Below are 27,449 nucleotides of genomic sequence, written 5' to 3'. Positions count from 1 at the left end.
CGGAACAAGGTTCCTGAAGTTTCCGAAAGGCGGTTGAGTATTCATTGAAGACGCCGAAGCCAGTGGATCCATCAATGCGTGATCCATCAGTGAAAAATCTTCTATTGCAATTGACTTGTTGGTACTTTTCAGCAAAAATGCGGGGAATTGAGATAGGTCGAAGTTGATCTGGAACTCCTTGAATAGCCTGTTTCATGGAGAGATCGTAGTCAATGGGGGAACTGTAGTTAGTAAAGCATACACGAGAGGGGTTATAGCAAGGAAGGCTAATATCCGATGACATATAATTAAGATAGATTCGCACGAATCTAGACTGGATGCTCAATTCGAGCATTTCTTCGAAGTTTTCAATCACAAGGTTGTTACTGACACTACATTTAATCAATATTCTTAATGAGAGCTCCCAGAAACGGTTCTGCAGGGGTTTTACGCCCGCTAGTACCTCTAGGCTCATATTGTGTGTTGAATGCATACAGCCAAGGGCAATACGTAAACAACGATATTGAATACGTTCCAATTTGATTAAGTGGCTTTTTCTTGCCGAGTGGAAGCAAAAAGAGCCATACTCAAGAACTGAAAGAATAGTCGTTTTATATAGTTTAATGAGGTCTTCCGGGTGAGCACCCCACCATGTCCCGGAAATTGATCGTAGAAAGTTGATCCTTTGTTGACACTTTTGTTTCAAATACGTAATATGGGTACCCCAAGTGCATTTTGAATCAAACCAGACTCCAAGGTATTTGAAGGTTAAAGATTGGGTAATGTCTCTGCCCAAAAGATTTAGACGCAGTTGGGCTGGAAACCGCTTCCTTGTAAACACTACCAATTCAGTTTTTTGCGGTGAAAACTCGATCCCTAAATTTCTTGCCCAGAGAGACAGATTATTTAGGGAATTTTGCAATGGTCTTTGCAAGATTTCCGCACGTGGACCTCTCATGGAAACCACGGCATCGTCTGCAAGCTGTCTAAGCGTGCATAGATTATCTAAGCAGTTATCAATATCTTTGACATAGAAATTATAAAACAAGGGACTTAAACATGAACCTTGGGGTAAGCCCATGTAGCTAATTCTAGAAGTTGTCAGTTGACCTAGTTTGAAGGTCATTTGTTTTTCTGACAGCAAATTATACAAGAAATTATTCAAAATACCGGGTAATCCACTACTGTGCAAATTGTCTGACAGTATGTCTATGGAAACCGAATCAAATGCGCCCTTAATATCCAAAAAGACTGAAGCCAATTGCTCCTTGTGCGCAAAGGCCAGTTGAATATCAGATGAAAGCATCGCTAGACAATCGTTTGTTCCTTTACTCTTCCGGAAACCAAATTGCGTATTTGAAAGTAGATTGTTTGATTCAACCCAATGGTCAAGTCTTAATAGGATCATTTTTTCTAATAATTTCCTCAGGCATGATAACATAGAGATCGGACGGTAAGAATTGTGATCAGACGCTGGTTTCCCAGGCTTTTGAATAGCTATTACTTTAACCTGTCTCCATGCTGGTGGAACTATATTGAATTCCATAAATGAATTATATAGGTTAAGTAATCGTCTTTTAGCGATATCGGGGAGGTTTTTTAGAAGGTCGAATTTGATCATATCGCTTCCCGGAGCAGAGTTATTCGATGAAAGAAGTGCCATTGAAAATTCCAGTATTGTGAATGGTTCATCCAGAGAACCGTTACTTCGGACTGTATCCCGTAAAGTTGGTTGTGCTGGAACAGAATCTGGACAAACCTTTTTAGCGAAGTCGAATATCCATTGGGAGGAGTATTCTTCACTCTCATTGGAAGATGAGCGGTTACGCATATAGCGAGCCTTTTTCCAAAGCGTTGTCATCGAGGTTTCTCTAGAAAGTCCCTCGATAAAAGTACGCCAGTAGTTTCGTTTCTTTGCTTTTAGTAAGTTTTTAAGCTTTTTTTCAAGCTTTAGATACTTTTCAAAAAGCTCAGATCTTTCATGTCTACGATAATCTTTAAAGGCATTGGATTTCTCAAGATACAACTTTGTGCATTCGTCATCCCAGCCAGGGGTGGCGGGTCTTCTTTTGAGGGATGCACTTGGAACACGTCGTTTCTGAGCTTCTAATGCGCTTTTGTAGATTAGCTCGGTAAAGAAACGATACTCTTCCAGTGGTGGTAGAGGATCGGTAGAATCAATACCAAGAGTTACCGCCGATACAAATTTTTGCCAATCAATGTTCCTCGTGAGGTCAAAAGAAACTTGAATTGACTGATCTGTTTTTAGACGACCACTTTTGATTGAAATAATAATTGGCAAGTGATCACTACCATGGGGATCATTGATAACCTTCCACAGACAATCTAATGATAGTGAGTTAGAGCACAAAGAAATGTCAAGACGGCTCTCTCGAGCAGGAGGGTTTGCTATACGTGTTGCTTCACCAGTGTTCAAGATAGTCAAGTTGAAATCGTCGCACAAATCATAGAAAATACCCGCTCTATTGTCATCGTATGATTCGCCCCAACCAGTACCGTGTGAGTTCATATCGCCCAGTATTAGAACTGGAGATGGAAGGATATTAACTGAACTCCAAAGCTGACGGCGGTTTATGGAAGTCCTAGGAGGGACATATACAGAAGCTATGCAAAGATCTTTGTTCTTCACATTTATTTGGCAAGCGACAATTTCAATGCCTGAAAGTATTGGGATTGAGATTTTATAGAAGGAGTAGCACTTTTTGATCCCCAAAAGTACGCCACCATATGAATCATCTCGGTCCAGGCGGATAATGTTAAAATCGTGGAAGTTTAGTTCATCTTCAGAAGAAAGCCAAGTTTCACAGAGTGCAAATATATCACAATCAGAATTGTGAATCAAATACTTGAACGAGTCTAATTTAGGTATTAAACTACGACAGTTCCATTGTAATAAAGTGATCATATCTTGATCCTCACTCGACGAATTATCCATCGAAAGATATGAATTCACCAATGAGGGGCCATGATGCAGTCAATTGCTTGAAGTAGTTTCCGACTATAGGAACAAGCAGGTCAATAAGCCCTCGAAGTGGCGATTCGTCGAGAAAGCCGAGGGCATTCAAAATGTTATCCACAATGTCCTTAAATTTAATCTTTCCTCGCTTGGACGGGAGAGTTTTCTTTGAATTGCGAGTAGACGTGGTGTTTATTTTTGGTAACCTCTTACGATTACCTTTATTAGGTAGCGGCGGGGTGGAAAAGCTGCAGCAAGGATCAGATGGAGCAGCAATTACCGATTTGTTCGGCTTTTTCAATGAATCCCCGCTACCTTCAGATTTTTGCATGCTTCTGAGAGTGGTTTTATTTTTTTTCCGGCGCACTCCCGGGGAGCTAGTCGGCTTCCTTTTACCGGGGGCGTGTACCTCCGGAGACTCACTCTCATCTGCTATGTCAGAGTCCAGTTCATCGGAAGACAAAATCTCAAAAGTGTTTTCATTTTGAGCGGCTGATGCCAACGAAACAGAGGATCCATTTTGCAACTTAACCATTTCTGCAAACGTCAGCTTGGAGCGTTCTTTTATTGAACGCTTCACATTGTTGGCACGCTTCTTGTACGCGGGGCAGTCCTGCAAAGCATGAAGAGGTTCTTTGCCACAGTAAGCACATTTAGTTGCTTCCTGTTGGCAAGCACCCTCCATGTGGTCTTGGCTACATTTGCCACAACGGGGCTTGTTGTCACAAAAAGCAGCTGTGTGTCCCAACTTTTTGCAGTTGGTACAATTATATACCCTTGGTACAAAAAGTCGCACCGGGAAAAAAACATTTTCAATTTCTAAAAACTTTGGGAGAACCGATCCAGCGAAAGACACCTGTAGTGAGCCTGAAGGGGAATAAGTCTTTTGACCATCTACCGTGGTCGCTGAATACAATATCCTGCAACCCAGAACGTCCACGGTAGATGTTGCAGCATTTTGAAGGCGCCCCATACCTTCCATGACGTCATCACACGTCAGGCTCACTGCAGAGACCACGCCGTCTATCTCCACATCTCGAGATGGGATGTAGACGTAATACTCTTCATTATAACCTTCGTCGTCAGCAATGTCATTTGCGACTTTATATGTGAGTGCAGTTATACGCAGTTTGTTCCGATTGACCTGATGAAATTCGGTCCCCGGGAAACGACGCGTCAACGTTCTTTTAATCCCTAAGAAGTTTAGGGCTTTCTCTTTCTGCCGAAAGTAGACAACCCAAGGCGAAGCAGAAGACGCCTGGTAATGACGCTTTCTTACTTTATCATTGGGAGGCTTGACGCCCCCCTGTCCTTCATCCATACGAAATTGAAAATGAAAACTTTCGTTAAGAAGTAATTATTTTTTTATTAAAGAACCACCCTATGTGGAACGATTCCACTGGGGGAGAGACAGACGATTCACAAGCAAACAGTCAGAGGAATGGGTATACAAAAAACAGATACGTGCTATTATTTGCCCTTACCGTTTCTACTGCTTATATTGTTGCTGCTCTGCCACAATAGATGCCGGTCGTACACACCGTCCGTGCGGTGGCTCACTGCTTTCTGCTGGTTATAGTTTCCAGTTGTACACACCGTCCGTGTGTTTTGCCGTATGCCGAATTTCGATATCGTCGAAGCGGGTTTTAAAGGTGGACAGTCCGACCGTAGGCTTCGCCAGGATCGGCTGCTTCCTCCAGAAATGCGCGAGTCACCTGAGGCACAAAAACTTTTTGCGGAAAATAATGTTTCGCGGTGAAAAAAACACTTTCAAAGCTATGCCTTGTGACGAGACAACAGACCCTGATGTTGCTCATTCGCTAGCAGAACGAGGAATGAGGTAAGCTACCTTGATGATGCTATGTATAAAATTCAAAATGTTCTGACTTTGTATTCATCAGTTGTATGGCATTGTTTACAAAAGCTGTTACGCCTAATTCCAGCTCTATCTAGATATGTTTAAATCTCAACTTAAGGCAACATTGGGGGTGCGATTTCAAACACCAAAGTCGGTCGTGGCATGAAAATGGTCTGATTTTGATCCAGAGATGATGCATTTTGATTCTTAATACGCCAATCGATAGGAGTTTTTTCTATGAATCTGTTAAAGACTTTATCATTTTTCAAAATGTCAATATTGAAAATTTGAGCGAATGTGCAACTGTTGCTTTGATAATTAAAATTATCACCGAAAGCGATTTCCCTCAAACGATTTCCCTCAAGCGATTTCCCTAACAGCGAAAAGCAATTTCCCCAACACAGATTTCAAAGTTGAATTCCATCCGGTCTCACCAAACGGTGTTTATTCAATCACCGGGTGGTGAATGGTGGTGTTCTCCAGTACAGAACGAAAGGCTTCATGCAAGCAGTTAGCTGCAGCCCACATGAGCATCCATAGAAGGAGGAAGAAGCCACCCCCGCTATTGATCGGAATCAGTAGCTCTTCGTGAGTTTCTGTGGACCATCTTTATCAAGCGCGTCATACTAAAGTGTATAAACATAAAGAGCCCCGCTCAAATTCCTATTCCTACACAAAACACAAGCTCTTGCTGCAGCTAACAAATAAGATTTATTATATAAGACCACGTAGTCCTACGTCACCATTGCGTACAACCTCATAGGGCTGTCTTTTGTAGTTTTTTTTTTCATTCTAATGCTGCGGATACACTTGTACGACAAACTATGAACATGACCATTATTTGTATAATAAGTTATGAGCACATCCATAGTCGAACTTGCATAGTTGTTGTATAGTTGTTGTATAGTCCTCATAACTATTACACAAATAATGCTCATGCTCATAGTCCAATTGTATCCGCGGCATAAGAATTACAGAAGGTACTAACCTAACCATTACGAGAAACAACATCAATTTGATTAGTTGTCAGACTAAATAACTGCTACCATTTTGTAAAATGGACTATTTTCAAAAAAACATCTTTCATGAGAAGTATTGCCTGATCTTAAAAGAGTAAGTTATTTTCTCACCTTTCAATGGTTTTAGTTAGTGAACTCTCGTAAAAATGTGCTGTTCAAGGTACGGCACAACTTTTCACACTTTGTTCATTAATGCTGAACATATCAAGCGTAACTATTCAAATCGTCGTATCTACATTTGTAAACAGTCGCTTCAATCGACGATTTGTGGCAACTGCTAGCTCACTCACAGAAACTAACAACACCAGCTAGTAGGGAAAATATTTCCCTACTTGATGATGGTGTTTGTTTGCGTGGGTGAGCTAGCAGTTAAGACAAATCAGGCTAGCAGTTAAGACAAGAGATTTTTCACAAAATCAGATACGTCGATTTGTATAGTTACGCAATTTCAATGATTAATTTCTTTTTTACTTAGATAAGACTTAGTTTTACTTTATAAGTTTAAATACCTATTTAAAATACTGAATTGCCAAGGCAGGAACAATGTAAAAACACACATATATCACAGACAAACAGACATAACACATTGAATATTTCTCACTGTAAAACATCGTCACTAAAACATTACCGCCATCTGTTGAGTACACTGTGGTGGGCACTACACTGAACAGATGGCGATAGTGTGTAAACGTCAAACGTAAAGGAATTGGCTATGCGCGCCACAGGTGGCGGTACTACCAACTGCGATACTTTTAAATTGTCCGTTAAATGCTTGTTCGATGAATAACTTGCGAGAGTTATGTCTGTTTGTCTGTGCATATATCATAACATTTAAGGCTGGTAAGTTACTGTTGTAGCTGGAGCACCTAGGTTAAAAAGAAATGTAATTTAATTTGAACTTGGAACAAATAAAGAGTTAACAAAAAAACGCGTCAAATCCAAGTAGAGAGAGTAAATTTACTTCATTATCAACTGAAACTGAAGGTGGTTTCGATTATTGAAACTTCTGGAAGGATTTTCACAATACATACAAACTCAATACGATTCATGAATATGTTTGCCCAAATTATACAAATTATTTGTTTATTAATGCCTTTAATTTGACCAATTGTTTGTTATTCTATTAAAAAAATGCGATACCTAATAGTGCAAAGGGCGTTTCCATTGGGGGACCACAATTATCGACTTAAATCATCAAGTGTATCAAAATCTTGCGTATTCTTACCAAATAATTTTCCGCTTTTCACCATATCGTCCTGTATTTCTTGCCAAGAGTGCGGCTTCTTAATGGATATCGATGCGAGGACGCTTAAAACGAGGTACAATGTGTTTTTCTTTCTGAAAATTGTCAGAATAGACCATTAGTTATTAATGTATGTTACTTAACTCACTCGCCCTAAATCTAAATTACCTTGCCGCTCTGAGGAAGGGAGCTGTTATAATACTATATTTAATTAAATTTCTTCGGGGATGTCGGTGTGATTCTGCGTCGTTGCAGACGAGATGAAAGCTCTTTGAACAACTTTGTCATGGTTCTGTGGGAATTACGACCTGTAAAACAAAACATTTAAATTCTGCAAGCTCTCAACCGAGTATTACTCTTGATACCAACCATGTGATACTTCATTCTTTTTCTGGTGGCAAAGATATGCCCACAACTTGAACACGGACTGAACTGATCATCAGCTTCATGACGTAAAGGGGGCTCGTTTCGATCGCTGCTATCTCCACGACATACCGAACATTCCGTTGTACTCTGAGATTCGATGAAGGTGTCCTCCTCTTCTTCTGGACATTCTTGTTTGATTTTGATTCCATTTCCAAGATATACATCTTCGGATGCAATGTCTTTCGATTTGCCGCCAGGATCCTGAAATTTCATCTATGAATTCGCAAAACAGTTAACGAATGAAAACAAAATTTGATATTTTGATATAAGCGTTATTATCATGTTTTGACAACCGTGTGGTCGAGTTAACATTATTGTTCGTTCGGATTGCTCAGCGCGAAAAAGAGTCGGTGGACTGTATAAAAACATGTGTTTACTGAACGATAACTTTGCCGGTAATCGCAAGTCAGTCCCATCTGCATTTTTATCAATTTGATGTGATATTGAAAAAAGGTGGTTTGTTCAAGAAAAATGAAAAACAATACCAAGTCAAATTGCCCCAGCAAAAAGTAGCCGCAAGTCAGTCCCATTAGAAAAAAATATGTTAGAAATATTAGACAACACATCGCATCATGAATTGATTTATCGCATGGTGGGTTTGGCACGTTTACGAAAAGCTCTGGTCTGATGAAGACCCATACTCACCGGAATATGTTTCGGCCATTGCTCTTGAACCAGCGGAACAAATCCAGAAACATTCAATAACGTTCTATGGGACCATGGTATCTTTTTACTGTTCAATACTGTGCTAAAGTAATGCAGCATCGTCATGGAATTGTGACTTACTTGCGATTATTTTACTCATTGACGTTAAATGTAATCGCAAGTCAGTCACCGACAAACCGACATGAAACTTACACTTAACTCTTGATCGAGAATCCATAACGACCGATTCAAATGTGCAACGATCCCATCTGTCAAATCTATAGAAATGTTTTATCTAGATGAAAATAATTTGTCCGAAATAGATTAGACACGAACCAACAAATAAATTTTGTACGCGTGTTCGTGGCTAGGATAAATATTTTCCGCGAATACGGCGGCAGATGTCAGTTTTGTGCTTTGATCTGAAATTTATTTGTAATTTGTATGATTTTTCAATTTGTTAAAATTGTAGTTTATATTAAAACTGGGGTCGATGCGACATTAAGTAGTGCTTTAATTGGTGAAATTGCGCTTAAAATTTACTCTTCGGAAATCAATTAAAACGTTCAAAAATCACTTTGTAGTTGACCGTCCGATTTTTAACTATGGGTTTGTCAAAATTGTGTCTGTGAACATATTTACATCAATTTGAACATAGCATTTACATCATGTTTTTATCAAACGTTCAACAGATACTGTTCGGTAAATTTAGCCAATGTAATTCATTCGTTTTAAAGCTTCAAACCAGGAAAAACTTCACCACAATGGCAAGACTCGATTATTTGTACAAGGCTGACAGTGGGTTGAAATTAAAATTGAGTGAAACAGCTTTTGAAATAACTGTCAAAGATTTACCGAACAGCTGTTGAAAGTTCGGTAAACAATTACCGAAGTCGGTAAAAAAATTGAAGTGTACAGTGTCTCAAGTGTCTCAAATATTATTTCCAGTGAAAACTTGATGCATGGATTCTGATATCGAGATCAGCGTTGCCAGATATACCGATTTATCGGTATTTATACCGATTTCCAAACTAGATACCGATATACAGATAAGGTTCTTAAGAATACAGATTTTTAAGATTTTACACCGATTTATACATTCGACAGCCATTACTCGTATTCATCGGACGTATGCTCTTTCTGCTCTGCTTAACCTGGTGAACAGAAAAAAAAACACACTTGTTGTTGACTTCAGTGTCCTTCCAGTTCGTCCCAATGCAAGAAAAGTGCAAAAATTCTTCGAGAACAATATTCAGCTTCAATATTCGGACGTTAGATGCATTCAGTTTCATAACGTCCGAATTTTTTTTTTTTTAGATGATAGACAATGAAGTTGCCTTGCGCTATGAAAAGGCGCACAACTATAAACACGCGATTCTCTGTGCGAAAAGTGAGTTCAAAATCCCGATATATGTGAATTGTGAAGCAGTGACCATTCGAGTGCATGACCTTCCTCTGGCATGGCCACAAGCCGCTGTTATGAACCACATGGAAAGTACGGGACAGTGATTTCCAGTCGACGTGAGAAATGGAAGCACTACTTCCCAGGATTCCTGAGCGGTGTTCGAGTCTTGCGAATGCGACTCGAAAGCGCCATTTCATTGTACATCACGGTCGACAACGAAACAAAGTTGGTAACGTGCGACAAGCGTGCCGCCAAAAACGTGCCGCCATTGTGGTTGAGCAGCACATCCCAAACAGAAATGTTTGGATGTAGCCACATCGAACAATAGCACCGCTCCAGCAGCTCCACCAACCGAGGGGGTATTCAGTAGAGTGATGCAAAATTTGAAATTTTCGCTCCACAATACTTAAACGATTCCAAATCGGATCCTGACTAACCTCTTAAAATTTGAGAAACTGAGAAGGCACAAACCATTTGAAGTTTGTATGGAAATTACTATGGTAAAACCAAGATTTTTGTTCATGTCTATTTAATAATTCACCATATCGGTCTGCTTCAAAAGCTTTCAACTGTACTTGTAGGAAATTTTTCCAGCTACAACTTTGCTGAAGAACAGATTAAATTAAGGATCGAAAGTTATCAATATTTCAATGCGCTGATGTCTTATGATCATGCTCAATCAACTGCTCAGCAGGCAACATTGGTGTTTCTGGGGTGTTGAATAGGACACAAAAATCATGGCTACTATGTCACACTGCAAAATACAGTGTTGCCTACAGAGCAGCTGCTTGATCATGTCATAAGTTTACCAATCTCTTAAATAATTAATAACTTTTTCCTATCTCGTTTTAAATAGAAACAATCTTGAGCAAAGTTGTAGCTGAGAAAATTTTCTATAAGAATGGCTATCGAACTGTTCCGCAGCTCAATATGGAAAAAGACTAGAAGGCAATGAACAAAAAGTTAAGATTTCCTATAGTAATTTACATGTACACTTCAAATGGCTTGTGCGAAGACTGTTTCTAACCAAATGAGTTGTAACTTTGGGAGGCTAATCAGGACCCGAATTGAAACCATTTAAGCACTGTGGAGAGAAAAAGTCAAATTTTGCATCAGGCTAGTATTCAGTCTCGCTGATTTCCCGTCGATTGATATCGAACAAAACCAGCCAACGACATCGGGTCAATCATCTCCTGCTTTCACCGGGTTCTCAGCAGAAGAACAACAGCGAAACACCGTGGTTCATCACACTTCAAACGTTGAAAGTAACGACGAAAATTCTAGCACAGCTCATCGAACGCAACAAAGAATCTCTTCGAAAATACCAACAAACGCCGGCTGTCGAAACACAAGGAGAACGAAAAAAATAAAGTTCGTGCTGATCAGTGCACCCAGAAGACTGGTCAGCAAACAGATCGTTTAGATGAAAATAATGCAATTTATCAAATAGGGAATAATACGTTTTATTTGAAAAATAAAAGCGGGAAGGGTTCTAATTGGTAATAATGGTTATCGGCCGAAGCAATGCCTAATAGGCGAGGGGGGCTTATAAATAAACGCAAAAAAATACACCGATTTATATCATTTTTTTTTTTAATAATCAAAATTATTATTGCCTTTTCGCGCTCGAGTTTCGGAGAAATTTTTGTGAGAGAGTTGTATCTTTTTGAATACTTCATATTTTTTGAGCCTTCAAAGTTCTAAACAATCATCTCTAAAGATGCCTTATGCTTGATAATCTTTCGATTAATGTTTGCATTTCCTCACCGTTTTTGGCCACCCATCAATCGAGAAATATTTGATGGCTCTTTCCGGTAATTCCTAGGGAATCGAGAAATATTTTTTAAATAATAACTTCCTTAAGTTTCATCCAGCTTTCCCTGGAATTTTATTCCACCTTACCTTGGAAGCTTCTTCAGCCTTCGCTCGAATGATTCTTTCATCTTCTCGCGCCAGTTTTTTAACTTTCCCGGAACTTCAAGGATGCTATCAAATTTTTATTTCGGATTCACACTAGCTTACTTACCTTACCAATCAGGCTAAGGCCTTGTTGTCCTCTGCTGTCCGAAGAAGTCGTCTCCACTCTACTCGATCCATGGCCACAGTTCGCCAGCCTCGTAGTCTGCGAAGGGTCCGCAGGTCACCTTCTACTTGGTCGATCCACCTTGCCCGCTGCGCGCCTCTTCTTCTTGTTCCTGTTGGGTCGCTTTCTAGAACCATTTTCACTGGGTCGTCGTGCGGCATTCTTACGACGTGCCCAGCCCACCGTAGTCGCCCAATTTTTGCAATGTGGACGATGGATGGTTCTCCCAGCAGCTGGTGCAATTCGTGGTTCATTCGCCTCCTCCACGTTCCGTCATCCATCTGCACTCCACCGTAGATGGTACGCAACACCTTCCGTTCGAAAACACCAATGGCGCGTTGGTCCTCCACGAGCATAGTCCAGGTCTCGTGGCCGTAAAGGACCACCGGTCTAATCAGCGTCTTGTAGACAGTCAACTTCGTGCGGCGGCGAATTTTATTCGACCGGAGCGTCCTCCGGAGTCCAAAGTAGGCACGATTCCCTGCCATAATGCGTCTTTGAATTTCTCTGCTGGTATCATTTTCGGCGGTCACCAGTGAGCCCAAATACACGAACTCATCGACCACCTCGATTTCGTCACCGTCAATCTGAACTCGGGGTGGGAGGCTAACATTGTCTTCCCTAGAACCTCTTGCTTTCATATATTTTGTCTTTGATGCGTTGATGGCAAGTCCAATCCGTCTAGCTTCAGCCTTCAGTCTGATGTACGTTTCCGCCATCATCTCAAAGTTCCGTGCCATAATGTCAATGTCATCGGCGAAACCAAGGAGCTGGATGGACTTCCTGAATATCGTGCCACTCGTGTCTATCCCAGCTCTTCTGATCACACCTTCTAACGCGATGTTGATCAGCAGACACGAAAGTCCATCACCCTGCCGTAACCCCCTTCGAGATTCAAAGGGACTCGAGAGTGTCCCCGATACTCGAACAACGCACGTCACTCGATCCATCGTCGCCTTGACCAATCGCGTCAGTTTATCCGGAAATCCGTACTCGTGCATAATCTGCCATAGCTGATCTCGATCGATTGTGTCGTATGCGGATTTGAAATCGATGAACAAATGATGTGTGGGCACGTTGTATTCGCGGCATTTCTGCAGAACCTGCCGAATCGCGAAAATTTGGTCCGTGGTAGCGCGGGCACCCATGAATCCCGCCTGGTATTGCCCCACGAACTCTCTTGCATATGGTGACAGACGGCGGCATAGAATTTGGGAGAGTACCTTGTAGGCGGCGCTCAGCAGTGTGATCGCGCGGTAGTTGCAGCAATCCAACTTGTCGCCCTTTTTGTAGATTGGACATACGACACCTTCCATTCACTCCTCCGGTAATATCTCCTCCTCCCAAATCTTGGCAATTACCCAGTGCAGCGCTCTAGCCAGTGCTTCACCACCGTGTTTCAATAGCTCACTTGGTAGTTGATCTACACCAGTTGCTTTGTTGTTCTTCAGCCGACCGATCTCCTCCTCAACTTCTTGAAGATCAGGGGCCGGTAGCCTGTCGTCTTCTGCGCGTGCTCCAAGGTCTGTTGCCGTGCCACCTTCGTTTTCTGCTGCTTCACCGTTGAGGTGCTCGTCATAGTACTGCTTCCACCTCTCAATCACCTCACACTCGTTCGTGAGAAGGTTACCGTCCAAGTCCTTGCACATATCGGCTTGCGGCACGTAGCCTTTGCGCGAACTATTTAGCTTCTCGTAGAACTTCCGTGTGTCGTTTACGCGGTACAGATTTTCCATCGCCTCGCGATCTCGATCTTCCTGCTGACGCTTCTTCCTTCGGAAAACCGAGTTTTGTCTGTTCCGCGCTTGTCTGTATCGCTCCACATTCAATCTCGTGCGGTGTTGCAGCATTCTCGCCCGTGCTGCATTCTTCTCCTCTACTAACAGTTTGCATTCGCCGTCAAACCAGTCATTTCTTCGGTCCGGGATTGCAGTACCTAGTGCCGCTATAGCAGTACTACCTATGGCTGAACGGATGTCCCTCCAGCCATCTTCAAGAGAAGCTGCGCCAAGCTGCTCTTCCGTGGGTAGTGCAACTTCCAGCTGCTGCGCGTAGTCCTGGGCAACTCCGGTGTCCCGTAGTTGCTCAATGTTGGGTCGTGGCGTTCGACTTCGACGTGTGTTATGCACCGTCGAGAGTTTTGAGCGCATGCATACTGCAACTAGGTAGTGGTCCGAATCTATGTTCGCACTGCGGTACGTGCGGACGTTGATAATGTCGGAGAAGAATTTCCCGTCGATTAGAACGTGATCGATTTGGTTTTCTGTGTGTTGGTCAGGTGATCTGCAGGTGGCACGTTGATGATGCTGTAGTTGAAGAAACGGCCCTTAATCCTCAACTTGCACATCCTCGCGTTGATCGGCTGCCAACCAATCACGCGTTGGCGCATCTTACCCAGCACTACAAAGCCGGTTCCCAGCTCGTTGGTGGTGCCACAGCTCTGGTAGAAAGTAGCCGCTCGATGCCCACTTTTCCATACCTTTTGTCCCGTCCAGCAAAGTTCCTGCAGTGCTACGACTTCGAAGTTGCGTGGTTGAAGTTCGTCATAGATTAACCTATCGCAACCCGGGAAGCCGAGCGATTTGCAGTTCCATGTTCCGAGTTTCCAATCGTAGTCCTTATTTCGTCGCGTAGGTCTGTGCCGATTGTTCCGATCCGTATTTCTTTCTTCGGTATTTGCAACTTTGTTTTTTTCCAGGGCGGCTTGTTGGGCCTGCCCCAACCCCCTGTCTCGCCGGGGGACCATCGTGCACAGCTCTGTTTAGAGTCCCACGCTGGCACTAGGACGGTGATCAGCCGCTCCTAACATGGAGAACAGACGCCGTTTTTAGCCGCACCTCCATGGTGAGCAGACGCTCGGGTTTGGTGAAGCATTTCCTCTATCACCGTACTATGGTTACCGCGCCAGTGTTCGCGTCGCACCTCTTCACTTTGCTATTGCCGGACTGGCAACATTGCCCAGGCTACGCCAACCAGCTGTGTCCATGTTTCAGCTGGTAGTCTTTTGTTATCATATGACTCGAGGAGGCGTGAAGAAGGAACTTGTGAGGACCAGGGCTAGGTATTCCGCTCCTTCCAGGTTGTCAACTCACCATTTTGTAGCCCAAAACACTAGCTGCAGGCACATTTAAGAAGTTCTGAAACTTACCAAAAGTTCAGACTTTTGTGTAACTTTCGATAAATTAAAGACAGTTTCATTTACTTCTGTTAAAATTCTGAAATCCGGGAATTTCAGAAAAGTCCAGCGAACTTCAGTGAACTTGAGGAAACATCATACATATCTTGGAAACTTCACAAGTCCAAAGAACTTCAGGGAAATTGAATGGTTTTCGGGAACTTTAGTGAAGCTCAGAGAATATCAGGACAGATCAATGAATTAATTAAATTGCTGAAATTATAAAGGAGTTCCGAGAAACTCAGGCAATTTCCGAAAACTTCAGCAATGTCCTGAGAAGCTCATGCAAATTTAGGAAACGTAAGGGAAGTTACAAGAACATTAGAACATTGTGAGAACATTTTATGGGAAGTTCATTGCTTTTTTAGCAGTGTCCATAACTTTTAAAAATTAAAAAAAATGGGAAGATCAGAGAACTTCAATGCTGATGTTACAATAAATTCAAGAAAATTGTGAGAGCACCTAATAGATTTAGTAACCTTCAAGAAAGTCCAGAGACCTTCAAAGATGATTAGAGATATTCCGGTAGTCTTATTATAACCAGGGAAGTTCCGAGAGATAACTCCTAAACAGCCCCTAATTTCAAGAAAATTACAAGAACTTTGAAGGAATTTCGAGGAATTTATGGAATTGCGGAGTTTTCTGGGATGTTTTATGAATATCAGGAAAATTGTCTGGACCATAGAACATCCCCCAGGAATCTCTTTCTTTCGGAATTATGTCCTAGTTTTTTTCGACTGTTCCGTAAGCGCTCTGGCTTCCGACTTTCTTCAGCTGTTTCTTTCAATCTACCTTAGGAAGTTTATGCCAGCGTCTCCAGGAAGTTTCTTTCGTCTTCTCCAGGAAGTTCAATTAATTCTCCCAGAAATTTCTTTCGTCTTCTTCTGTAAAATTCGACCATAAGCCAACGGTTTTTTTTTTCGATTTCTATTGGAAGGTTTTTCCGAGCTTCTTCTGGCTTTCCCTGGAAATGGCTACTTCTGAAAATTTACTTCCGGTTTCCGAAACTTTTCTGGCTTCCTTTAAATGTGACATCCAATTTTTTTTCCGATAGTTTATTCAAATTTTCGCCACATGTTTCTCAATTCGTGTCTTGGAAGTTTCCCGGATGTTTTTCCAACTTTTCTTAGAATTTTCCTCGAACTTCATCCAGGAGAGCTTCTTTCGTCTTTCTCTGGATGTTTTTTCGGCTTCGTTCAGAAGCTAATTCAAACATTCCCGGAGTTTTCTTCCAGAATTTTCCGATCATTGTACAAAAGCTAAAATTTTGCTTTGATTAACGGCTTTCTCAGTCTTAAAACACTGCTACGACTACGATATAATCTGCTCGACATTTCGGCCATGGGTTGTGGCTTTTTTCAAGGGAAAATATTGTTTGTCGTAATGGTCAATAGTTTAGTCGTTGTTGTGGATGATTTTCCATATTTTGGTTTCATTTAATGATATATAATTGAAAAATAAAACTACTTTCTCACAATTTTGATCACCACTTGAGGACAGCGATAACTTTAAAAATAAAAGGCTGTTTTAAGACTGAGAAAGCCGTTAAACAAAGCAATTCCCCTCAAGTCTCAGTCGTCACCATCGTTAAAATTTTCGCTTTAAAAACGGCACAAATATAAAATTAATTAAATAGTAAATACCGATGAATATTGATTTTTTAATACCTTTGATACCGATATGCTTTAAAACAATCTTGCAACTCTGATCGAGATAGACTATATCACATAATTCTGCGATGCAATCGATGTAAATATTTACATTATTTGACAAATCTCAGGTAATCATGACAGCAGTTGGTCTCTTTTCTTCATTCATATTGTTTTCAATAATCAAACGTCATGATTACCTGGGTTGTGTGTGTGTGTGTATTCCCCCACTGGCCGGCAGTGTTATTATGGAAGAACTCCCTCTACTATGTCGCATTTATGGTCATTTTAGACAGCTTTAGTCCGGGAGTTAGACGCTGATAGCTCTATTGCAGATCCAGCAACCCATTTCAGAATGTCTGGAGAGTCACGCCCATTCCGAGATTACTTTCACTTACAATAAGCCCCGCATGTATGTATTACCCAAGGGGTAAGTCACTCAGCTCATTGTGCCGGAATAATATTCTTCACAACTTGGGCACATCCATCGGCACATTTTCGGCATACCTTCGGCACAATCTCGTAGGCATTAGATTGTTGTAAAGGAAATGGGAGCACTGCTGGACAACTGTCATTGAAGTTGTTCAGAACATTACGTGCTGTTTGACTGTATGTTCAGGGACATCTTCTAATTGAATATACCAGAGGAACTCAGACCAACAGTTCACTTATAGATCTAAATACGAAATGTAGGTTCTAGAGTGGACTCAAGAGGAAGAAGCAGTTAATCAGACCTCATTAGTACCCTTAATTCAAATAATGCTGCAACTCACACAAAACAAACTAAAGAAGTCTATTCTCAATCCTGTACAGTCGGTCTTCAACAATGCTCCCCACCGGTTCCGACTCTTTCCGGCCTAAAGGCTAGGTTTCTGGTCTGCCTTTGAGGGCATTATAAAACACTAAAACACAGAACTTTTATTATCCTATTGCCGCGGATACACTTGGATGACAAACTTTGAGCATGAGCATTATTTGTATAATAAATTATGAGCACATCCATGGTCACACTTTTATAGTTTGTGTATAGTTGTTTTATAGTGCTTATAATTATAATACAAATAATGCTCATGCTCATAGTAGGGTATAGTAGGTCATACAAGTGAATCCACGGCATATGGATTACAAAACACCGATATTTCACACACCCGCCATTTCCCGCGTCATCCTCAATCCGATTTATCCATGCGATTTCAAACCAAAACATTCCAGGTGTCAGAAATACCGGGTTGCCGGGATGGGTATTTTACAAACAATCGCAGCTTGCTCTATGTCCGGCACAATCGTCACAGTTGCGGCACACCGACAAAAAAGATGATCCAAGATTGGTGTGCGGAGTGACCTACCCCTAGGTATTACCTCTATCAATTAAATATTAGTATAACACGCACAGTTCCAGCTTCAAAATGTTCTTTTGAATCCTGGCACGTATTTAGTTTAGGTTTTTTATATTGTAAAAGGTATTTGGACTGGTCTCACCATGTTAATTTGATCCCCCCACCCATGGGTTACGTAGTTCCGAACACAAATTTTCTTGCACTGCCATGTCTGTCTGTCGCGTCTAGTGCGGTTCCTAGGAACCGTTCGCGACCATCAGTTACACCCCGTCAAGTCTTGAGCGAGGCATTTTGCAGATTAGTCGCAATCTCCGACATTGTCAAGAGACCAACAGCCGAACACTTTTCCAAGCGGCAACGTCTGCCACCGAATCACCATCAAAAATCGCGACGGACATATTATCAGCACTTGCCCGGGCTAATTCACCAATCGGACCGGATTAAAACTCGTCCGCGGTGACGAATCTCTCAATAGAACTACGCGCCGAAAGTGTGGCATCCGAACTCGGAGAACCGGGCTCCCGGGAGGCAACTAAACCGACACCAAACAATTGAACTAAAGCTGCGACGTAGATTTTGGAGGTTAAATTCAAGGTCAACCGAAGCACTCGAGACGGACCGTTTTTTTCTTGCTTCTTTCTTTTGTCACTGCATGATTCTATTTTTCACTTGCTATATATTCTTCTCTTTTTTAATCTGATTTGGCTTCAAAACTGGACACCTCAACACAGGAAAAAAAACACGATATATCACTAAATGATAACTTTATGAACACTTGAAACTAAATTTCAGCACACAAATCAACAAATTCAAGTGAAAAAAAGTTTAATTCGCTGACGAAAAATACGCAGCAAAGAAAAACACGTCAGCTTTCAAGCGCGGCCTACTGCGATCATCAACGTCATGATTACCTGGGTTTTGCCAAAAAAAAGGTAAATATTTACATTGTTTGCACCCAAGAATATAGGGGGGGGTTGTAGTGTGAACAGGGTATTAGGCTGTGTTTCCCTTGGAGAATTTTCTCTTAAATTTGACGGATTGATATTTTTCAAATAATTTTGCTAGTCAACCAGATTCGAAAATCGATCGATCAACAACTGAATGATTTTCGAAAATTTTAATTTATGTTTCAAGTGTCAAATAACCCTGCTATTCTAGAAGATTTATAGTTGAAATAAGTCTGGTAGAATAGCAGGTGTATTTGAAATTTAAGTGAAAATTCACCAAATGAAACACAGATTTCAATTTTCAAGCTGTTTTTTAATTTTGTTTCTGCAATGTATGCACGGAAACTTTGAATCAGATTTTGACATTAATCAAGTATCTCCCTTCCTTGTAACCGTTAACTACATTAATTAAATAATAAAAATCTGATAACAGGTGATTAAAATAAAGCAAAAATATACAAACCTTGGTCAAAGTTGTGATGGATGATTTCCCTTGGTCATCTTTAGGAACTTGGTATTCTTGTTCCTGCAGCATTGTGTCCTCTACTTGGATTTCCATTTTTATTTCAATATTATCACCTAGTGGTGACATTCTCCTTGTACCGAATTGAGAATCGGAGAGCTCTGGTGGGTTCTTAGGACAAGTGCGCTGAAAGAGACAAAACATAGAATCAATGCAACCATTTTCTCGTTTGCTCAACTTTGTTCAATGAAAGGTCGGAACAGATAGCAAGACTCTTATCTCAATTTTTAAAACAAATTATGTTGATACTAAATTTATTAGTTGACAGCTCGCTCCCATACAAAGTCCCACCATGGGCACTAAGATGGTGATTAGTGCTAATGTAATCGCACTTATTTAAATAAGTTCCAATGCACCAAATTGGGTTCTTTAATGTTATCTGCCTTCAATCAAAATTGAGCCGAAATTCAAAATTTCATCAAGTGTTGCGATCAGTCCAATGCACTTGCGTTCCCAGACACCAAAGTGTCGACTCATAATTATTACCCATGTTGCACCAAACGACAAACGGTCTCATGGCATCGAATTTCAAAGAAATCACCCAATGCGCTATGCACTTACCTATATTCTTTCCTTTTACTCCTGACCTATTCCAATAGCGCATAGCTTGAACATACCAGTGACGCGGTCGCGTACACGTATTGGTATTTGTCTTTATCTTTTGCTTTTCTTTGATTGGTTAATTGGTAAATGGTTGTTTCAAGATTCTCCCACCACCTAGGAAAAACTACTAGAATTAAGGAACTTACTTATGATACTGAACTGAAATAAATAATGATTATTCAAACAACACACAAACGAATCGCGTCTGTGTTTTTAGAGACTTCAAAGTAATGCAAAGAAGTCCAAAGTATCCGTTTCCTTGATTTCTATTAAGCAATGTTGGCCTTTTCATCAGAAGCAATGCTGCCTCCTTAACGTCATTAGATATTCCCATTCCACAAGACGTCTCCTCTCTACCGATCAACCAACCTTTCTCCATGTTGGAGTTAAGGTTTGCCCTTGCGAACAGTAATGGTAAATCTGCTGGCCTTGATGAAATAAGTTACCCATTGCTGAAACACCTACCACACAGGGGCAAGCAGATCCTTCTTTCACTTCTGAACCAGAACTGGACCCAGGATGTTTTCCCAAAGCAATGGAGACACAGCTTGGTAGTTCCCATACCAAAGAATGGATCATCCTCGACTGATCCAAAGGACTACCGGCCTATCTCATTGACAAATTGCACTTGTAAAGTTCTGGAACGTATGGTCAACCGCAGACTTACTGACTTCCTTCAAGACAACAATCTGTTGGATTGCCGACAACATGCCTTCCGTAAAGGTTACGGAACGGGAACCTACTTTGCTTCCCTTCCCGCCCTACAAGCCCAATAGCACGTAGACATAGCAGCTTTGGACTTGTCTAAAGCTTATAACAGGACATGGACACCCTTCGTCTTAAAACAATTATCTGAATGGGACCTATCCGGTCACATACTTCACTTTGTCCAGAATTTCCTCAAGAACAGAACCTTCCAAGTCGGCATCGGGAATCATAGGTCTAACATCGCAAGGGAAGAGACTGGAGTCCCCCAGGGCTCTGTTCACGCAGTAACACTGCTCCTAGTGTCTATGAACAGAGTCTTTGGGGACCTTCCCAAAAATATATACATCTTTGCTTATGCTGACGACATCGTCCTCGTTGTTGTCGGGCATAGACCAGTTTCACTTTGGAGAAAACTTCAAACAGCTGTCAATGCCGTTAACAGATGGGCCAAATCGGTAGGTTTTGAGTTGTCACCGAGCAAGAGTAACTTTACACACATCTGTAACAGCCGACACCGGGCGGAGTCAAACCCTATCAAAATCGAAGGCAACACAATGCCATATAAGACATTTTAACACGGTCCGAGAAGATTGTCAATCAAGAATACGCCTATTACGCTTGATAACGAACCTTCGGAATCACAATAACCGCGATATTGCACTCCGAGTTTCCACGGCCATCGTAACCAGCAGACTGTTATACGGTATAGAGCTCACCTGCCGATCTTCAGACGAGATGATGCAGAAACTAGGACCAACCTACAATCGCTGCATAATAATAGTCTCTGGTTTGCTACCATCCACGCCGGCGTCGTCAGCGTGTGTCGAAGCTGGAGTGTTACCTTTCCATTACATCATGGCCATAACCACCTGCTCGAGAGCTTTGAGCTTCATGGAAAAGACATACGGAGATGAGAAGGGAGTGTTCCTCCTAAGGGAGGCTAACAAACTCCTTCAGAAACTGGCTCATCAGGAACTCCCACCGGTAGCTGAATTAGACCGGATCGGAGGCCAAGGATGGGACTCTTCCAAACCGAAGGTCAACTGGTCTTTTCAATGTTCTTATAAAGTCGGAGAAAGTAAGGCTGGAGTTATAAGTACTTTCAATCGTATGAAAGCAACGACGTTAGCTGGATATGATTTAATATACACCGATGGTTCCAAGGCCAATGGCAGAGTAGGTGTTGGTGTGTCAGGAAGAGATCTTGTGATACACCAGCGGCTACCAAACATGTGCTCAGTCTTCTCGGCTGAGGCCATCGCTATTCATCAAGCAGCGACCAATGCAAAGGCAACTTATACTGCCATATTATCAGACTCCGCGAGTGTCCTTAAAGCCCTTGAAACGGACCGTATACGTCACCCATGGGTACAAATGATCCGGGCGACAGTGAAACCTAACACTCTTTTTGTTTTTATTCCCGGACACTGCGGCATCCTGGGCAATGAAAGCGCAGATAAGCTTGCGGCCTTAGGTCGTGATTCGCAGCTACTCATCACACAGGTACCCTTTCAAGATGCCAAAACCTGGGTTAAAAACATAATTTCGGTAGCTTGGGCAGTAGCATGGCAACAAGAGAGAGACCTTTTTCTTCGTAAGGTCAAAGGTGAGACTACCAAATGGAATGACCAAAATAATAGAAAAGATTAGTCACTTCCAGTCGGGACGATACGATCAAAGCTTATGCGATTTTTGTTGACACAAACAAAAAATACTCAGATACTGCTTCGAAAAGCAAAAACTTCCCAACTGAGACCACCATACAAACCTTATGGTCCATCAGCTCATCTGCACTGGAGAACGTCGTTCGGCAAATTATGCAAATAGTCATCTGATGAGTTGCTTTAACGTGTCGGGATACTACGTGCTGACTGCTGAAAGTTTTCCCACAAATCGGGCAATCAGTTATGACAGCTAGTTTTGAGTTTTGTGATTTTTCGACTGCACCTCTCTTGGGTTGCTTTCGTTTTCGTTTCTCACTGCCATTTGTACGGCAATTTTTAGTTTTGTTGACCGCTTTCTCTGACGCTTTCTTTGATGCTTTCTTTGTCGTTTTCTTAGACACTTTCTTTACCGCATTCTTATCTTGATGATACAAACGTTTATGCTTTTTAACATATTTTAAAGTTTTGAACTTTTGATTACATAAATCACACGAAAACTCCCTTTCCTTGCAAATGGCTAAATGCAGCGAATATCGTATAGACTTTTCGAATGTTTTTGGGCAGTGCGGACATCTATGCTTCGGTTCCTTGTGCAACTTAATCTGTATTGTACGGAAAAGACATTAAATATAAATATATAAAACAGATAGGCAAATATCAATCAACAAACCTTATGATACTGCGCTTTCACAAAACTTTCGAAAGTAATATCACAAATGTTACATACGCATGGTACATGGCAATGTTCGATGTGACGACGTAGGAAGAGTCCATTAGCAAATTCCTTCGTACAGTAAGAGCACTTAATATTGGATAATCCGCTCGATGGATTGTCCTGTGGCTGCAAGATCTGCGGTACTGCTTTCAAAGAATCGTGTACAACGGAACTCTTCACTGGTGTCGAAGCTGAATTATCTACACTGCAATTCGCTGATGATTCATCAGAATCCATCTTCACGGCACTGTTTTGATTTTGCTCCTCATTGCCTTCGTTATTATCATTTTTTAAAGGTCTCTTACCATGATGGGATCGTAGCTTGTGCCGTTTGACACCGATTGGGTTTTTGAACTTTCGACCACACAATTCACATGCATTTTTCCTTCCTGCGCAAGCTAACTTATGTAATTTAAACTTATTTTTCAGGTGAAACATCCTAAAACAATGAGGACATTGGAGCTTTCCATCCGTGTGCTTTTTCAACTATAATAAAAAAAAAAAAACAATATTACCAAGATAAAATTAGAAGGTCAATTTCAATCAACGAACTTTATGATATTTGGCCTGGGAATAACTGGTCAAAGTACTTCCACAAATGTCGCACAAATATGGCTGGTTTGGCGGATGTTCAGCAAATGTTTGCGAAATGTTCTCTGACCGGACTTGTACTTCAGAATTATTGTTTAAAGTAGCAACAGGAATCACCTTACACTCCTTGTTGATTATGTGACTATCCGTAGCATCATTACAGTCTAAGTCGGCAAATGACTGTTCACTTGATTGAGGATCTAAGAGAAAATAAATGTTTTTTTTTTTTAAATAAATATATGAAGCAAACTCTGTTCAGTGTAACAAACTTACCAACTTTGGTGGATGGATTTATGGATGATTTTCCTTCGTGTGACAGTAGCGTTGATTCCTTTACTTTTCTTTCCATTTTGATATCATTAGTTTGGGCTCGTTTTTGATGTTCTTCGTCATTATCTTGATGATTTCGTCGTTTAAATGTTATGCGATCCGCTTCTAGGTCACTCCAGTTCGATGTTACCGTTTGATCCCTGGTCTTACAATGACTGATGGCATGATCATGCTTGAGCTTTTCGGATCGGAAGCTTTCTCCACACTCAGGACACCGCAGGAAGAAGCCATCGTGAACGTCCTGTAATCGGAATCAATTATTTGTTTTATATCAATAATATTTAAACCCATCACTCACTTGCACGTGCTTCCAGTAGAGACTCTCCAAATAAGCACGTTGGTCATTGCAGAGTGCGCATTGATACAATTTGTCCTTAGCTTTTATTTCCTGATAGTGCAACTCCTTACTTTCATCTGCAATCTTTTGATGAAAACAACATAGGGGTATGGATCGACTATAACATTGATTTCGTCTTACCTCATGCAGGTCCAGATGATTCCAAATGCCTTCCTTGCTCACGTAATCATCGTAGCATATGTCGCACCGGAACATCAACCGTACCACGCATATCTCTCGATGCAGTTCCAACTCGCCCCCCTGGTGACCCTCAAGGCAACTTGGCTTAGACATTTGGCAGATTTGATACAATGTATTTGTCCCGTTTAAAGAATTGCTTGAAGAATAATCTTAAAAGTACGAAAATTGAACACGAATAATTTGAATGCAATAATTACAGTAGCTAACGTAATGAATATTTTGAACGGCAGAACTACTAGCTTATACGTGCCTGGTGTTAAGTAAAATATACATAATAACTTAAATAATAAATCGAATCGATTTGCGATCTTCCACAAAATTGTATTTCATAGTTTTTCCAATATTAATTTTGGTTTTGAGCAATTTTTGAATTTTTGACATATAACTGAATCGTTTTATTTCGTTTCCCATATAAATTTTAAATTTCTATCGTAAACCCAGATCGTAATCAAATTTGTTCAAATTTGACACAGTTGTTGGGGACCTCAATACAGTCGAAAAGCAGTGGGGAGCTCGTGGGGAGCAGGGTCTTGCGATCCGCCATAGTGAACATAGTACAAAAGTGCGTCAAGTTTGCAAACCTGCGTCAATAATATGGTACCTTAAGGTGCATACTGATAAGATCGGTAGTTCTCTATACGACCACCAGGCGTAGACAAGGAGGATCTGCAGCCACTGAAAACTGGGAGTTTTTGAACGACGCATGCTTTGAATATTTGGGAGGATGAACCACGAGATTGCGATAGTCTATACGGCGGACCCAGTAACCAGAAAATCGCCAAAGCTGGAAGGACACTAAATGGTGTTTGCCTCGCATCCGACCGGAAGGTGGTTAGACTAAGAAGTGGAGTATACTGCACGTGAGAAGTGCCTTGACAAAAGTCTGAAGAGCAGATTGACGACCAGGAATTTTATATCTCAAGTTCCAAAGACCAAGTAGCTAGACCTATTAATAACATCGGATCTGGTAGTAGTTGGGCAAGAAAACGCGCTATTCCAAAATCCGAATAAAATACAAGAAACTACCACGAACGCAGCTGTTTCATCGGCAGCGCTTCTTGGGTTGTATGAACAACATCTACAAAGGGGACAAATGAATCGAGATTGATCTTTGTAAAATGCCAAGGCATTCCATTTCAGAAAGGAATTCGTATTCTCGTCGATGGAAATGCGAAATAGGCTGCCGCTAGTAGCAGAACATAGCCTACCAACTCAGCCTTCAAGGAGCATTAAACTTACCGTGTTGAAGAACTTTTATTTTCTGTAGTTATCAAAGCAGATTCCAAATGTATTATAGACTAAATAAAGCACAATAATTACAACATTCTTTCTATAAGAAAAATCTGCCTGCCTGATAATCAAATCAAAACAATAAAATTTAAAAACAAAAATATGATTACTGTTTACATTCAGCATGCAAACACTTTCTATACGGTAACAGAAAATAACTCACCTACCGATAGTGTTTTACCATAACGGTAAAGCATTTTCTAATACACTCATAAAAATTGTATGGTAGCACGTACCACAAACGAAGTGACAGAGACGACTAACTGCCCTAATAAAAATTGTATGGTTAATTTGCTTAACGACGTGTTCTGGGTATCATCCAAACCATTTGTGGAATAGTTCAATGATTTGGGTTATCATTCGTTTATGGTTATTTTTTATTAGGGTGATTATCAATTAAAATAATGTGGTTCGCTGTAATTTTCTTAGAAGCTTGTGCCATCATCCACCAGATGGGATAGTAGTTTTGGTTTGGTTTTGCACAAAGTTGATTTTGTGTATACAATGATTCTTTGACAGTGTGCAAAGAGTGTACATTATATGTCATTTTTTTATGCATTTAAGTTTTGAGTGAAAGAGATAGAACCAAAATATTCTAGTACATTTAGTGTTGCCAAGCGATACAATCCAGCAATAGTGTTGCCATGTGGTATACTGAAAATTGCAATAGCAGGTTCGTCACCAATGTTTTCGAGCCGCTCCGTCTGTCACTTAGTTTGTGCTACTACTGGATTGAACTAGCATTTTCACCAAAGGTACTAGAATGTTTTGGTTCTTAGTCACCAAAGTTTTCGAGCCGCTCCGTCTGTCACTTCGTGTGTGCTTTTACCATGCCAGCAAATATATTATATTAACAATATGATCCACTTTTTCGCTTAGCTGGCGAACCGAATTTTTAGCGATGAAAGCACCTCTGTGCACAGCAAAAAAAAATGTAATATCGATCAATGTAATTCAAGCTGATGTATGAAATAATGATTTAATAGCAAAAAGCAGATACAATATTACACCAATGGATGTAATTTTGTTCGCAAAATCGATGTACATCGTACAACCACAAACGAAGTGACAGACGGAGCGGCTCGAAAACTTTGGTGACTAACCTTCTATTGCAATTTTTCAGTGTACCACATGGCAACACCACTACTACTGGATTGTACCACATGGCAACACTACTATTGGATTGAACTAGCATTTTCACCAAATGTACTAGAATATTTTGGTTCTATCAACAATCAATACGAAACTAACGATTTTAAATTGGCTCACCACTTTAGTAGCCTATTGGTCCCAAGCAAACGATTAACGTACCCTATTCTAGTCGAAATCATTGGAGGCGAACCAGCCCAAGGCTGAAAGCCTCCTTAATAAAGTTAAATAATAATAATAGTCGAAATTCTAGTACTACGCAATGTTTGTTTTGATTCGCTATGAAAGTTTGACAGATAAAATGAGGGGTTATTGGTTTTACCTATGTTTCGAGGGGTGATTTGACAAGCTTGGGACCGAAGATAGTACCAGAGGTGAGCCAAAAAGTTGAGCACGTTTCTTCGGGACCTACTTGTCTTAGAGTTACCTCTATGGTTCTATCTCTTTCACTCTACTCAAAACTGAAATGCATAAAAATGACAAAATGATACGCACTCTTTGCACACTGTCAAAAAATCATTGTACACAAAATCAACTTTGTTCAAATCAAAACAAAAAAACTAACCCATCTGGTGGATGATGGCACAAGCTTCCA

At 40.9% G+C, this 27,449-nt stretch overlaps 1 protein-coding gene across 2 annotated transcripts; it reads right to left on the bottom strand.

Moving 5' to 3' along the window:
* Nucleotides 1-7,244: 7,244 nt before the first annotated feature.
* Nucleotides 7,245-25,775, bottom strand: LOC135708748 (zinc finger protein Xfin-like). 2 transcript variants are annotated; one of them, XM_065230881.1, is made up of 10 exons: nucleotides 25,655-25,775; nucleotides 24,356-24,564; nucleotides 24,176-24,298; nucleotides 23,821-24,118; nucleotides 23,509-23,747; nucleotides 22,912-23,442; nucleotides 22,346-22,843; nucleotides 19,207-19,392; nucleotides 7,446-7,715; nucleotides 7,245-7,384 (listed from the first exon to the last, which is right to left on the bottom strand). In XM_065230881.1, exons 2-10 carry the CDS (start codon nucleotides 24,506-24,508, stop codon nucleotides 7,361-7,363), a joined length of 2,322 nt encoding a protein of 773 aa, XP_065086953.1. In that variant the 5' UTR covers nucleotides 24,509-24,564; nucleotides 25,655-25,775; the 3' UTR covers nucleotides 7,245-7,360. The 2 variants fall into 2 exon arrangements, with proteins under 2 accessions (XP_065086953.1, XP_065086954.1); XM_065230882.1 differs by having other exon boundaries at nucleotides 7,446-7,703.
* Between the last annotated feature and the right edge of the window lie 1,674 nt (nucleotides 25,776-27,449).

This window comes from Ochlerotatus camptorhynchus, unplaced genomic scaffold (assembly GCF_037179485.1).
Source record: "Ochlerotatus camptorhynchus isolate MF236.1 unplaced genomic scaffold, CSIRO-AGI_Acam_v1.1 ptg000334l, whole genome shotgun sequence".
Taxonomy (NCBI): Eukaryota; Metazoa; Arthropoda; class Insecta; order Diptera; family Culicidae; genus Ochlerotatus; species Ochlerotatus camptorhynchus.
Note: the sequence above shows the minus strand (reverse complement) of the source record. Positions and strands in the feature narration are given on the sequence as shown.